This window comes from Orycteropus afer, unplaced genomic scaffold (assembly GCF_000298275.1).
Source record: "Orycteropus afer afer isolate SDZICR_OR568_19922 unplaced genomic scaffold, OryAfe1.0 scaffold00152, whole genome shotgun sequence".
NCBI classification, from domain to species: Eukaryota; Metazoa; Chordata; class Mammalia; order Tubulidentata; family Orycteropodidae; genus Orycteropus; species Orycteropus afer.
In genome coordinates, this window is record NW_006921739.1 from 1,790,324 (window position 1) to 1,806,933 (window position 16,610).

General features: G+C 35.6%; 1 protein-coding gene across 1 annotated transcript in view; it reads right to left on the bottom strand.

The window, feature by feature from the left end:
- Nucleotides 1-930: 930 nt before the first annotated feature.
- The window catches only part of SYDE2 (synapse defective Rho GTPase homolog 2), a 60,327-nt gene continuing 44,647 nt past the window's right edge, over nucleotides 931-16,610 (bottom strand). The window contains exons 5-7 of the mRNA XM_007946167.1: nucleotides 14,621-14,802; nucleotides 11,121-11,352; nucleotides 931-1,430 (exon numbers count right to left, since the gene is read on the bottom strand). Coding sequence (XP_007944358.1) covers nucleotides 931-1,430; nucleotides 11,121-11,352; nucleotides 14,621-14,802 — 914 coding nt within the window. The remainder of the gene's footprint in view (nucleotides 1,431-11,120; nucleotides 11,353-14,620; nucleotides 14,803-16,610) is intronic.

A 16,610-nucleotide genomic window follows, 5' to 3' on the forward strand; every position in this document is an offset into this window, starting at 1 on the left:
AATCTGGGTACTTAATCCTTTAAGGAGGTAGGGGATTTCAATTTAAAAGATGACTTTCTGTAATGAAAGTCTATTAATTCTATTTAGATAGCTGCTTCTTTCCTTTTTGTCCAAATATTTCTATATATCTCCTCCTTTAACTTAAATGCTCTTTTCCTGAAAAGAAATATTTGTAAGCTAATGATTTTGGCCTCATGACACATATAGTCTAAAGATACATGTGATTCTACAGCCAACTCCCCATTCTTATACATATATGCATGGACAAATATACACACATTTTCAGGATTATAAAAATATTTACTTTTTATAAGCTTAAATAATTACTGATACATTAATATCTGTATAATTTTATTTTTATAAAAAGGTTTTCTTATAGCAGCCTTTGTAATGCAAATGAAATGTGGCCGAATGCTATTGCAGTGACTGACTAACTCATGCTGCAAACCAGAGTCCACAGCTGCAATGCTTCTCTAAAAGGAACATCTGTCTCTGCTACAGAAGAGCAGTTCCTATGAAGTACAAAAATCTTAAGAGGCTAGTAACTTACCTGAACTTTGTGTTTTTGTTGTTGTTAGGTGCCATCGAGTTGGCTCTGACTCATAGTGACCCTACATACAACAGAATGAAACACTGCCCGGTCTACCCTGAACCTTGTAAGTGCATTTAAAAGTCATATCCATTAGAATTGGCAAGAATTATTAAAGTATCCATAGGAAGTCCAAGTTATTTTTACCCTTAGAAAAATTTTCTAATGGGATCAGTAAAAATTATATTAATCATGTTTTCATTTGCATCACATAAACTTATTAGAAATGAAAAGTTTCAAGAATAAATTTAAAACATCATTGTAGAAAGTATAAGAAAAGAGAGAAATACTGATTTGAAACAGTAAGACATTATAAAAAAATAAAATAAAAACCCTTAATCTCAAACACTCATATTAAGTTTGTTTTTGCTAAGCTCACGCTCCAGATTTCCAATCAAAGTATCAATACTTTCTTGTAAATCTTTAAGATTGACTTTTTGACGTGCTGTAGACTCAATTGTCTGCACTGTAAAATATGTCTGGAATGTGCACTCTTTGGACACGGGGGCTGGCTGTTCAAGCATTGTATCTGGTCCAATCATTTTGCCATAATCTTCTCCATTTTCTATATCTTCTGACGGGACATCATCATAATCCACATCATTTAAATTTTCTTTTGTATTTAAAAAGTAATCTTCCCCGCAGCTACTCCAGTCTCCCGCATAACGATTGCTAAGTGGGCTGTCTAATCTGGCTTGCCTTGGCCTAAGTACTCCTGATGTCTCAGTATCACTCAAATTTAACATGCAAGGCCGTGCTTTCTTCCGCCTCAAATAATTGAGAGAAAATTGCTGGTCTGGGGACAAACTGTCTGTTGATTCTTTGACAGTCAAACGTTGCACTGGAAACGAACAATAAATTTGCTTTAGTGACAGTAATCCAACTGGTTTAAAAAAAAAAAAATGAAAAACAGAGCTAAAGATAAGCCATTTAATAATCAGCTACAAACATGCATTAAAACATGCATACTATAAAAAATAAAGCATTCCATTATTTTTCCTATCACCAGACATAATCAAGAATAGGGACAGAAGCTAGTAGAATGTTTAGTGGTGCTGATTCATGCTATATCATAACGTCCCCAAACAAATCAAACTTCAAATGTTGATTAACTTTCTGTGCCAGTTAATTATTATCTAGCTGTAAGTCAAACAGTAGCTAGGCTGGTAGCTTCTTCTAAATTAAAAGCCAGAGCAAGATGCAAGCAAGGCATATTGGTATACAAAACTAAAAGTTCTTTCATCTGCAAACATCTAAATGAGGCAAAGGTGTCTAAAGTGACCACTCTAAAAGTTTTGACCTTTGTTTTTTTGCAATTCTATTAGCAGCAATGTCATCATTTACTTTATTAAGCAGCCCAGATTTCACTTTGATAAAATGCACAAAGTCTAGACTTGTCCACTTGTTACCTGAGTTTGATTATACAGCATTAGCTACTAAGTCTTCGTTTATTGCCTGAAAATAGTACAAATATTTTATTTTCCCATTCTGATTAGGCACCTAACAATCTCATATAACACACCCCATATTCAGATGAATTCCTTCTAAGAGTATGTATCATGCTGGCCATATAACAGATTACCATAAGACTCACATTACCTCTTAACAAAGGCTTGTTTACATTATTATGTATACTGAACAAAGCATTTGTCTAATGCTCTTTTGTAAATAAAATGGACTTCACATGGAGGAAAAGCAGGACACATAGGAGTGCATAACTAAGAAGGGCACAGGGATGGGTGGTTACTAGAAACAGAGAGGAGGAGAGTAGGTTAGGGTTGGGGATGGTAATTGGGGCATGAAACCAAATGTACACGAAATGGTGAATGTAAAACAAACTCTGTTCTGTAAATTTGCACCTAAAGCACAAATTAAAAGAAAAAGGACTTAATTAAAAATGCCCAGACTTGGCTACAAAAGATTGCTCAAGATACCTTCCTCTTTCTGCTTGTTTATTCTACTTTAATAAATGCCTCTCCATTTACACTTCATTAAGATAAAGGGAACATGGGTCAATGGAAATAAAGCAGCTTTACACTCTCCAACATACAATGAATGCTTACTTGCTGTAGTACAAAGTAAGAAAATTGGAAAACTATACAAATGTGTATATGGTTCAAGTTTTCCAAACATACAGTGATATTTACAACATTTATCAAAGACCACATAATTTTTAACTTATATTTTATTAAAATATATAATAATCATATTGAGTTATTATTTTTAACTTTTCTATTTATATACATTGTTGTGATGGTTATTATACACCATACATCAAAGTTCTTGATCTAAAATTTTCTAGAAAATAAAGGTTTGGTAAGTCCTTTTTTTTCCCCCCAGAGGGTCAAGTTTTGTGAACTTTTATTTCAATTGATTACATGTTTGTGTGGAGGTACTGGGTTGTTATTTATTTTTAATTTTTTATTGTGATTTGGGTGTTGATAAACACTTTAAATTGACTTTTAATATCAGTTATAATGCAGCATATTTCATGCTATTCACTAATGTAATTGGAGAATGGACTTTTGAATTTGCCTACTGTTAAATTATTCTTATTCCTTTTCTTCCTCTGGTTGCTTATCCTAAGTATCCTTGCTTTTTTTGCCTTCATTCTCTGTGCTATTCCTTTTCTTCTTGGTGCTTAACTGTCATGCCTGCAGTTTCTGTGAACAAATTACAGTACTTTGCTAAGTTATCTGGTCTGTGATTCAACCAAACATCTTTTAAATATGTGTCTTAAGCTTGCCTTATTATGCCTGCATTTTCTGAAATTCACCAGTAAAATCTAGGTTCATTTTATTGCCAGTTGCTCAGTCATTAAACCAAGATCCTACTCAAATATTTTATATATTAAAATATATTTTTTTGGAAAATATTTAAGAAACCAATTAAGTTAGTATTTTATTTCTTCTAGACCAAAAATTCAATTTCCAAAAATTCAGCTTCACTGACTTTTTAAATGCTCATGCTAGAATGACTTCCTATTAAATATGGAGAGGAAATGGCACATTTTAACCCCCAAAGAAAACCTGATTTTTGCTGCACCGCTGAATACCCACCTTCAAAAGAACTGGGGCAGGGGCGGGAGGGGGCAGTCTATAACATTGCTGAGGAAATTTCAAAACATAATGATAAGTACTAAGAAACTAAGTTTTTCCTTATCTTATTTTTTGCCAATAGATTTATGCTTTTAATCATTAGCTCATTATCTATATTATAATTATCTTATTTAATAAAACATACTGAGAGCATAGTTAGTGCCAAGTACTCTCTTAAGAGCTGAGAATCTAAGAGTAAGCAATATACAGTCCTACCCTTAGGTGAAAGCAAAGAGGATTTGAAGCACTTACTGAGGAAGATCAAAGACTACAGCTTTTAGTACAAATTATATTTCAACATAAGGAGAACAAATATTCTCACAAATGAACCAAGAAGGAACATCACAATAAATGGTGAAAAGACTGATGTTGTCAAGGATTTCAGTGTACTTAGATTCACAATCAAACACCATGTAAACAGCAGTCAAGAAATCAAACAACACATTGTACTGGGTAAATCTGCAGCAAAAGATCTCCTTAAAGTGTTAAAAAGCAAAGATGTCACTTTGAGGACTAATGTGCGCCTAAACCAAGCCATGTATTTTCAACTGCTTCATATGTCTGCAAAAGCTAGACAATGAATAAGGAAGACCAAAGAAAACTGATGCCTTTGAATTATAGGGTTAGCAAAGAATACTGAATATACCATGGACTGTAAGAATAATGAACAAATCTGTCTTGGAAGAAGTACTGTCAGAATGCTCCTTAGAAGCAAGGATGGTGAGAGTTTCTCTCACATACTTTGAACATGTTTTCAGGAGGGGCCGGTTCCTGGAGAAGGACATCATGCTTAGTAAAGCAGACAGTGAAAAAGGGAAGATCCTCAATGAGATGAATTGTCATGGTGGCTACAACAATCAACTCAAACACAGCAATGATTGTGAGGATGGCGCAGGAACAGGCAGTGGTTCATTTTGTTGTACACAGGGTTGCTATGAGCTGGAACCAACTCCATGGCACCTAACAACAACCACCCCTATGAAGCATGTTCTCCTGTGAGGAAAATCAAAACAATTAGGGAAAAACTGATATCTCCCCTTTCTACTCCACCCCTCAAAAGTGCCGCAAATCTACTCACCATGGAAATATGGTAAAATAAGAGCTGGTCTACAAGTCACTCTCTAAACCTGCTTCCTCATCTATAAACTAAAATAGTGACCTATCAGTAATTTTCAACCTTCTTCTTAAAACAGTAAATCTATTTGTAAAAGGAAAATTTTTGTGAAATCCCAATACATAAAACAGATGAAAACTGTTCTAGTCAAAAGTAAAATGTGTTTCCATTGTTTCCTCCCACAAACCTTTCCAGTATGGCTCCAATGCCACTTCCAAAGAACCCCAGGGAATACAATCTGAAAAACTCTTGGCAGGATGATTTTTGCCTCTGGTGCTGATATGCTAGAGTTCTAACCACTTTGAAGACAAGATTTTTCATATAGAAAGCTCAAAGCAAATTATATTCGTGCTGCATGAATAGATACATTCACACCCATAACATTTATCATAACAGCACTACTCACAATAGCAAAGAGATAGAACCAACCTCAGTTCTCATCGATAGAGGAATGGATAACCAAACTATGGTACATACACACAATGGAATATTATGCAATACTGGTAGCACAGTGGCTAAGGCACTTGACTGCTAACCAGAGGCTGGCAGTTCAAACCCACCAGCCACTCCTCGGAAGGAAGATGGGGCAATCTACTTCCGTAGTGATATTGCCTCGGAAACCCAAGGAGGGGTCGCTATGAGTCGGGTCCGACTTGACAGCACATAACGACAATAATAACAGAGAATAATATAGAATCAGTGAAAGACCTCATAATATAGATGACTTTGGAGGACATCATGCTGAGTGAAATAAGTCAATCACAGAAAGACAAATACCGTATTAGTCCACAACTGTAAAAAGTCAGGGAAAGATTTACATAGGGAAGGAAACTTTCTTTGTTGGTTACCAGGGATGGGAGGGGAAAGGAGGGAAAATTGATAGATAGGTAAGAGATAGGTATTGATTTGGGTGAAGGGAAAGGCAATATACCAAAAGTGAGTGACCAACACAATAGCACTATGGAAAAGGAAGACACAGAGAAGTACACAAGAGGTACAGACAGCAAATATAAACATTTTTACAGCTACAGTACTGCATTATCAGTAATAACAAACATTCATCTATGGGTGGATACATAGGTAGACAGGCTGAATGATTACATATGTCTAGACAAAAGGGAATATACTCATGACCATATATAAGTTTGGCAGATGATATTTCTATACATGTTATTGGTATGTGCTATAAGAATGTCCATATGTATAATAGAGCTAACAGTGGGCAGTTATGATAACTTCTTAGCCACAGCCAACCACCCTGTGGGAGCAAGCTGTTTGGCCCATGGGCTCAGGACTATAGTTGAGGGACACAGCAAGCTCAACCGGCATAACATACTACACAAAAACAATGTTCTAAATCCTACTTTGGTAAGCAGCGACTGGGGTCTTAAAAGTTTGCAAGCGGCCATGAAGATGCAATAACTGGTATCTCGTCATCCGGAGCAAAGAAGAATGAAGAAAACCAAAGATGCATGGAAACAATTAGTCCACGGGACTAGTGGACCATGCAAACCTCAGCCTACATGATTCTGAGACTAAAAAAACTAGATGGTGCCTGGGTACCACTGTCAACCACTCAGAAGAGGATCAGTATAGGGATCCTGGATACAATTGGAGAAAAATGTGGACCAAAACTCAAAATCATAAAAAAGACAAGCCTTACTGGTCTGACAGAGACTGGTAAAACCCCCAAGACTATGGCCCTCTAGTCACCATTCAGGCTGGAAATGAACTTATTCCTGTGGCTTCCAGCCAAACAATAGCCAGGTATATAGGGTAAACGTTTATACCAGGTAGGGCACACTCCTCAGAACAACCAACCATGGGAGATCAGAAGGGCAGTATTTGCACAGGGAGATAGCTTAGAGGACAGGAATGCATGGGAAAGAAGTACACAAGGAAAAGGTAGCCACAGGGAGTAAGTGGGAAGAGGGCTGTTAAACTGTGGGGATTGCAATCAATGCTATGAAACAAAATGTGTATGAACTGTTGTATGGAAAATTAATTTACTCTGTAAACTTTCACCCAAATCACTACATACCACAGATGGAAACAACACAAGTGTCCATCAACCAATAAACAGATAAAACAAATATGGTATTTTCATACAATGGAGTATTATTCAACCATAAAGTAAAATGAAGCTCTGATACATGCTGTGACATGAATGAAACCTGAAAACATTATGCTTAATGAAATGAGTTAGTCACAAAAGGACAAATATTATATGACCCTACTTATATGAAATATCTAGAATAAACAAATGCATAGAAACAAAAAGTAGATTAGAGTTTACCAGAGTCTAGAGAGGTTTGCAATGGGAAGTTATTGCTTAATTGCTTAATGGGTATAAAGTTTTATTTGGGGTGACAAAAAAAGTGTTGGAAACAAATAGTGGTGATGCCCGCACAACAATGAGTATGACTAATGCCACTGGATTGTATACTTGAAAATGTTTAAAATGGCAATAAGAACACATTATATACAACATTATATAACAAGCAGGAATTTATTCTCTTACAGTTTAGGAGGCTAAAAGTCCAAGTTCAAAGTGCCAGAACTAGGGGCTGGGTGAAGGCCCCTCAACCTTGGGCTTCAGCTTTGCATCTTGCTCCCAGCCCACTGGAGCTGAAGGTGTCTCTGAACTCAGGCAGCTGCTGGCTGCTGAAGCTGACAAACCTAAGGTCGACAAGTAAAATGGCACAGTCCCAAAATTATTAAGCAACATGGCAGGCCACTAATTCAAGTCCAGAAACAGCTCCAAGATTGGTAGGCAACATGGCAGGTTGCTGAATCAAGACTTGGCTAAATGCAAGATCCAAGCATGCCAAAAAGCTAGAGATCTGTCTCAAAGCTGCTTCTTATAGACTGGAAGTAGACCACATCCCTAAGGCAGCTACTTCTGCTCACAGCAGATTCCACCATGGAGTTGATTACCAGTCTCATTATGGAAAATAACTATATCCAGCTGCCTAGCCACTCAAAACCAGGCCCAGCCAAGGTGGCACACAACCTTAACTACCACATCCATATAATGGAATACTCTTCTGCAATGAAAATGAATGAACTATTGATATATGCAACAACATGCATGAATCTCAAAATAATGTTGAGTGAAAGAAGTTAGACAGAAAAGACTGTATACTCTATGATTTCATTTATATAAAATTTTGAAAATGCAAGTTTATCTATAGTGACCAAAAGTAGACATGTGGATTGTCTAGGCCCAGGGATGAGGGAGAGAGAAACTACAAAGTGGCACAAGGAAACTTTTGGGATAATTGATACTATTTTGGATTAAATTGTGTCCCCTCAAAATATTTATTGAAGCACTGGTCCCTATATCTATGCCTGTGATCCTCTTTGGAAATAGGGTTTTCTTCATGATTTTAATTAGGTCATACCCAAGGAGAGTGTATCCTAAACCTAATCACTTCTGAGTTTTACAAAAAGCAAAACTGACCACAGAAGGAAAAGATGCCTTATGAAGACAGACACACAGAGAGATGCATCTATAAGCTCAGGAATACAAACTTTGCTGGCAGCTACTAGAAGCTAAAATAGACAATAAAGGAGCTCCCCCTGGAGCTATGCCCTGATTTTGGACTTCGAGTCTTATGAACTATGAAAAAATAAATTTCTGTTCTCCAAAGCCACCCACTATGGTATTCTGTTATGGCAGCACTAGGTAACTAAGAGATTCATTATCTTGATAGCAGTGATGGTATTACAGTTACATACATATGCCCAAATTTATCAAATTATACACTTTAAACATGAAGTTGACTGCATGTTAATTATACTTCAATAAAATGATTCAGAAAAAAGAAAAAAACTTCCTATGGGGCAGTTCTACTTTGTTAAATGGGATTGCTGTGAATCAGAATTGACTCAACAGGACCCAAGAACATATTATAACACAATAAAACAAAACAAAATAAAAAGTAAAAACAAAGAGAGGGCGAACCAACTCTTTTTGCCTATGGATAGGAAAAAATTCCAAAATGAAGATATGCACAGCAAGACATCCAAAAACCTTCTACTAAATGCATGGAGACAGGCATTCACCAAGTTAATATTCTATATATGGCCCAGTCCTTGCCACATCCTCTATGTCATCATCAATTTTCTCAAGCCCAGTGACTATGTCACATCTACTTGATATCTGCCTTTTCTTGAATCTAACCAATAGCAAGTGATTAAGAGGGCAAAACTCACTGTTGTTTCCTCTCATCCTTCAGCCCTGTTCTGTCCTTTGTCTGAGATGCTACAACTAAAGAAAAACAACAGGTTACAGAAAAAGGGGCAGTTATGTTTTAAAACCAACAACAAAAATCTTTAGGATGAGGGACTGTATAGTAGGAAACAGTTGTTTAAGGTTGTCTTTAAAATACAGTGAATATGAAATCTGAACCTGCTTTTGTTATAAAACAGTATATAACTTAAGTTTTTGATCCCAAACATAGAATTAAGGATGCCAGTACAAAAGTAACATTAACCTCTGATACAGAATTAATGACAAAGAGCTCAGGCACTGATAATAAACTTATCATCTTGAGGGAAACAAGTTTTCATTTGTAACTGTAATAAAGAGATTAACTCCTCCTCCAAATTCCTGATGTTTATTAGAATTAAATCAATTATAGAAAATTAAAGAATTCTAGAAAAAAGCTAGAAATCACACATTTTAAAATTTAACCTGAGAGATGCCTTATGTTGGGTACCACATGTAGTAATCAGCCCAAGTACCTGGAGAATCTTGATTCAGGATTTTAAAATAATAAATATATTCTAATTCAGTTTTAAAAAGTTAATCAAAATAATTTTTAAAGACTGTGTTTAAAAAAAAGTAAAAATGTTTATTTTTCAAGTTTAAGTTGGAAATTTTTATTAGCTTAATTTTTAATTCAGTTTAAAAAATTAATTAGGTTTAAGACTCTCTCAAGCATTCCTTTGTACTTCTGACTATACTTCTGATATATATCTATAGAAGAGTAACAGAGAACATCTACTTAGGGCATACTTTGTGCTATGAGCTTTGCTTATTAGCTAAGATGCTTTATCTTGATCTTTACAACTACCCTATGCAGTAGGCACCATTTACAGAGAAGAAAACTGAGACTCAGAGAAGTTAACGTATTTGTCTGATGTTACACTGCTGGTAAGTACCCCAGCTAGGATCTGAATCCAAGTCTGAATGCAGGGCCCCTCGCTATTACCACTACAGTATTCTCTACAGCTAAACACTTTCACCCTTGGGACTGTAAAGGGTAGTGGGAGGGGAGCAGGAATTAACCACAGAGTAAGAAAATGAGGACTTAAATACAGGATGCTTTATAAAACATCTAATTGAATACATACTATTTTTAGCTCGAAGAGATATTTTAGGAATAAAACTGTCAACCTTTGGTTACTGACTGGAATAAGGAATGGATAAGAAGGATATAAGATCAAAGATAACTGTCAGTGAAAGTCTGGATAATCTGAAGAATGACCATGAATATAATACATATGTTAGTAAAAACTGACTTAAGGAGAAAAATGCATTCTGCTTCATATAGGTTGAACTAAAAGTGAAAAGAGTAAAGAAATTAATATTCATTGAGCACCTATTACATATCTGAGAACCTTACATATATAATTTTTAATTTCATCCTTATAAAAATTGTATAAATATATTACTAAATCCATATGACAAAGATGATACTGAGGCTCTAAGATGTTTTTGTTTTTAACTTTTTACTGTGATTTGGGTGAAAGTTTACAAATTGGTTTTTCATTCAGCAACTCATATCACATTGTGTTTCATGACATTGTCTACAATCCCCACAATGTAGCAACACTCTTCCCAATTCCTGCCTTTGTTTACCATTTCCAATCTTCCTTCTTTCCTATCCCTTCCTGCCTTCTGAGCTTTATCCTTGGGCAAATGCTGCCCTTTTTATCTCAAATAGTTGATTGTTCCAAGGGGTGCACACCTCCCTGTCATTATTGTTCACCTTTTAGGCCTATCATTTGGCTGAAATTTGGAGGCTCTAAGATGTGAAGGATCTTGTCCATGGTCAGATTGCTAACAATTAGCAAAACCAGGACTCAAATGAAGATCTGACTGAATCTAAATTGTACATTGATATATATACCTATAACAATATCAGCCAAGGCAGAAAATTTCAATGGAGAACAACCTAAAGGCAGGTATCAATTCATAACTATTTGAAATAACTAAATCTAGATTTCCTTCAATCATATATGGGCATATTTAATGATAATTTAGACACCCTAGCACTGAAGCAGAAAAATATTTCCATAGATTCATTACCTGGCCAGAGTTGGAGTAGGTAATGAAGAACTTCAATATGTTTTTTAAAATCCAAAGCACTTGCAAGTTCTTCTGAATCAGTAAAGACTCTGTTGTTATAGGTGGAAGTCTCTTGCCTCTGACTTAATAATACTGGTCCAAAGCACACAGCCAAATTCTGGCAGGTCATCTTATTTACTTCATGATAAGAAGCCACCAATTTCAAATGATCCAACAACATCTTTAGGGTTGCCTAAATTAAATTAAATTTCACTTAATATAGTCATACATGGGCAAATTCAAAGAAACAATATGTAGCAGAAAATATAGATAGATATCTTGTCACTTTTAAAGAGGGTTGTTGCAAAAGTTTGTTTGTAAACTGGATGTTTGGAACATGTAATGCATGTTCTTATAGGAACATTAGGGTCCAAAGATTCAGATGACATAATTTAATCCATTAAATGGCTAAAATATACACTCTATGAAATACTCAGAAATGCATTCAAATTTCAACTGGACTAGGAAAACGCATTATCAACTCTACTCTCTTTCTTCTTCTGAAATGACAAACACAAACGCTGTATAATAAGAATGTTCATTTTTAAGTATGGGTAAATCCTGTAGGCATAAGTAGGGGACTACCATACTTAAATCTAGGAAGCTAATCATTTCAAAACATGCCCAGATTCTATCATAGTCCAATTTGTAAAAAAGGCCAATGTGTTTCTTAACTTTTTTTTTTTTCTGTAGACCAGCCATGCAAAACGGAAAAATAGTATAGTTTGGAATGAAAGAAAAATTTATTGAAATTTATTTTAAAAATCTTTGAAAAAAACTAGCAATGTAAGTTGGCCCAAGAAGTGGGCCAGTAGTATTTTATTTAAGTTTAAGCAATTTTGGAAAGGAGTAAAGTTTTTTTTTTGAGGTAGTATCCTATGACTGATCATATAATAGTAAAATGAGTGTGGAATTTCTTTTTTTTTTTAATAAAGTTCACTGAAGAAATGTCAAAAACTGTAACTTAAAAATCTTATAAATAAAGAAGAAATCAAGATGGCACATTATTTCTGGTGCCAAAAGGAATAAATAGATTTGAAGGTTATTAAATGAGAAAGTTAAGGAGCTCTGGTAGCATAGTGCCTATGGCATCAGACTGCTAACCAGAAGGTTGGTGGTTCAAACCCACCAGCCACTCCTTTGAAATAAGACTAGGCAATCTACTTCTGTAAAGATTTACCCCCTCAGAAACCCAGTGGGGATCAGTATGAGTCGGAATTGACTCAATGGCAGTGAGCTTGGTTTTTTTTTTTTTTAAGATTAGAAAGTTATTAGTAACCTTGGCAAGAACAAGTCCAGAGATGAGGTAGGAAGCCAGATTGCAATGAGTTGAGTAATGAAAGTGTGAAGAAGTGATGACAGTAAATATATAAACATTCTTTCATTGTTTGGCTGTGAAGGAAAGGAATGAAGACAGAATGAAAGCTAGAGAAGACAATAGATATTTTGAAATCCAAACACATGAAATATGTGAATCATAAAAGGATGTAAATAATAAATACTTATTTCTGTCTCCTTTTCACTATACATTTCCTAACACAACTCCATATACATTGGCCTATTAAGGCTACTGGGAGCTCTGGTAGCACAGTGCCTAAGGGACTTGACTGCTAACCAGAAGGCTGGCGGTTCAAACCCACCAGCCACTCCTTGGAAGGAAGGTTGGGCAATCTACTTCCGTAGTGATACTACCTCAGAAATCCAAGGAGGGTATCACTATGAGTTGGGTCCAACTCCACAGCACATAACAACAACAACATCATTAAGGCTACTGTCAGTGTATTGTAACTGAAACATTCACATTCACATACACCTTGTTGTTGTTGTTGTTGTTATGTGCCATCGAGTCGGCCCCGACTCATAGCGACCCCTCCTTGGGTTTCCAAGGCAGTATCACTATGGAAGTAGGATTGCCCAACCTTCCTTCCGAGGAGTGGCTGGTGGGTTTGAACCGCCAGCCGTCTCACATACACCTACACAACCACAAATGGCTAAATACATGAGATTCAATCTCAAAGACAAAGAAATGAAACTTAAAATAAGATGCCTGGTTTTGTTGTCGTTGTTGCTGGGTTTTTTTGGTCTGCTAAGTAAGATGAGCCCAAAATTAATGTTTTTGAAGTATTATGAGTTTTTGAAGCATAATCTGAAAACATGCATTAAGACCATTTAAACCAGCTATTGCACTTCTGAGATTCTATTCTAAATAAATAATTCTAACTAGAAAGAAATCTCTATGTACAAATATAAATGAAAAGTTTCAAAATCTAAACATTATACCAAGGGGCATAGTGATAAATCATGTCAGATTTACTCAACGGAATATTAGGCATACTTTTAGAAAGGCTGTTAACAGTGTGGGCTTTAGAATCAGAAAGATCTAAATTCATGTGGCAGATACAACACTCACAAGCTATATAACCTTGGGCAAGTGATTTAAATTGCCCAACATTCATTTTCTTCATCTTCATCTCTCCTAGTGTTGGGGAGGGAACGTTTCCACCCCTTAATTTCACCCTTTTGTTTCTACCCATTTCTTTGTAGCTGCTCCCTTCTCCCAACCCAGGAGTAAATGTTAATCTAATTGGACAGAGTCCAGGACACTCAGGGACCAAAGCAAACTAGTGGATAAAGTTATTGGGCTTATTTAAAGTTTCTACCCACTCCTTTTTGCACTTTCTGCCTCTAATATGGTAAGCAAATCTAGGCAAAATCAGCCTCATCTGGACAAGCCCAGCCATGTCCTTAGTATTTTTCTTTTTGTTCTAAGGAACAACAGCTAAAGATAGGCTAACGCTTGTCATGCAGACCCAGCCATCCTTCTATCTCTCCTACAGGCAATACCTGGGGATACTGGTTCCAAGATGCAGATTGTAGGAAGGAAGGTAATGGGAAGAGGTAAGGAGGAAGGAGGTAGGAAATAGGGCAAAGGGTATTTATGATGTAATGCCAAGTGTTAAAAACCAACCCTCCAAAATGCTTACAAATTATATATAAAAATTCACAACGGTATTTTAAAATACTAAGAATTGTTGCTGTTGTTACGTGCGTCGAGTAAATATTCATTATAATTGCCTTTGGATTTCCCATTCGACTCGACGGCAGTGAGTTTGGTTTTTTGGTTTCATATCTTCTAAACTTCTCTATAATAAATATATATTATTTTAATAAAAATAAATGATAATAAATGTAAGTTTAAAATAATAAAAATAAATAAATAATAGCAAAATAAAACTTACAGGCAGTACTATTTATTGCCTGGGTTAAAATCATATACAAAAAAAAAATGCTTTCTAGATTTAATCTGTTGAAGAAGTTTTTAGATGTGTTCTGTTAAAAAGCAGTAAGGCAGAGCTTAAACCTACGAGTGCCACAAATGTCAAACAAATTATTTGTAGTCTGGGAGGTAAGTATAATTCATTAGCTGTCTCTAAGGAAAAAAGCACAACAATCATGCTTACCTTCTCTACATCAGGGAGACAATCCAGAAGGTCGACAGTGTACTTGGAGTCACCTGGGTCATTCTCACAACCATTTAATGACATTTTCAAAGGATACTTTGCTATTGCATCTAATACAGCCTCATAAAGCTGCTTTGTTATCAGAGGAGAAGGAAGTTCTCTTAAATAATCCTTAAGAACACCTTTAAAAAACAAACAAACAAATAAAGTAGAAACAGTTGGCTGTTGGTCTCCAGAGTGAAATCAAGAACTATGGTACTTTTTTTTATGTATTATTGTCAACTGTTTCAAAATTCTTAAAACAATAAATGTAACAACATAAAAAGAAAGAAGTATAACAAAACACTAGCATTTTGTATTCCTGTAAGTTGCCTTATTGTTTTGAAGCCCTGCTAAAAATGCATACACATAATTTTACCATTCACATTAGGTTTGTTACTCAAAAAGTAAGCTGTTCTTAATATATACACCCTATTAATTCCCCCTCCAAGAATAAGCTCCTCTAAATGAATATAAAAACAAAAGTTAAGCAAGACATGCTAATATTAATCACAAATAATTCTAATAATAAAAATTTCAAGTTTCTAGAGTTAAAATCAAACAAAGCCAAAAGCCAAGAACAGAAGACATCAGACCTGTTACTACTACAGGAGTGAGGGAAATCAATTGCAAATACAGCACTAATTGAGGAGCTATTACCTTAGCAAAGAAAATTAAGAGTAACGATTGCTCCATACAAACAAGATAGAGAAGGTACTAGCTAAAGGCTGGAATGTGATCACAAGGGCAAACAGACATAGTTCTGATGCCAAAAACCTAGATATATGTAATACTGATTAAGAACATGGTCTCAGCTTAGATAGTTTGAATTTTAACATGATCCTGTAGGCAGCTTCCCATCTGATAATTTAGAAAATTTTGATAGTTGTGTGCCATCAAGTCAATGTAATGTATAGCAACTCTACAGGACAGAATAGGCCCCACAGGATTTCCTAGGCTGAAATTTTTATGGAAGCAGACTGCCACATCGTTCTCCGACAGACATCAGTGGGTTCGAACCTCCAGCCTCTGGGTTAGCAGCTGAGTGCTTAAAGTTTCACTCTCACCTGTGATTTCATCTACCTTGTCTCTCATCAGCCTAGTCCTTTATAAATATAAGGGGCATTATTTCATTATTTTCTCATGTATCCTCCCAGTGTTTGTTATGCAAATATAAATACATTATTATTCATTCTCTGTACCTACATATAAGTTATTATATATGTCATATTTGCTTTTGCTTTTTCACTTAACATCATATCCTAGAAAACTTTTCATTGCAGTACATAGACAGCTTCCTCAATCATTTTTTATAGTATATCATTGTATAGATGTCCCACAGGTTTTTTTAAATTCAATCCCCTACAGATGGACTCTTGGATTGCTTCTAATCTTTTGTTACCCCAAACCATGCTACAATGAATAACCTTGCACATCATCACTGTGCAGGTATAAGATATGTCCGTAGGATAAATTCCCAAAGCAGGGAAAATCAAAGCATAAATGCACTTATAATTCAATGCAGTCCTAATCAAAAGCTAAGAAGGCTTTTTGTAGAAATTGACAAAGCAATCCTACAATTCCTATGGAAATACAAAGGACCTAGCATAGCTAAAAAGAACTTTGAAAAAAAAAAAAAGAATAAAGTTAGAGACATATTGTGTTTGGATTCAAAACTCATTGTAAAGCTACAGTAATCAAGACAGTGAGATTCTGGCATAAAATAAATAGATCAATGAAACAAAACAGAATCCAAAAGGAGATAGACACATATATGGCCAATTTATTTTTGACAAAAGTGTAAACACAACTTAGTAGAGAAAAAGAGTCTTTGCATCAAACAGTGCTGGAACAAAGGAGCTCTGGTGGCATAGTGGCTAAGGCACTTGACTGCTAACCAGAAGGCTGGTGGTTCAAACCCACCAGCCACTCCTCGGAAGGAAGGTTGGGC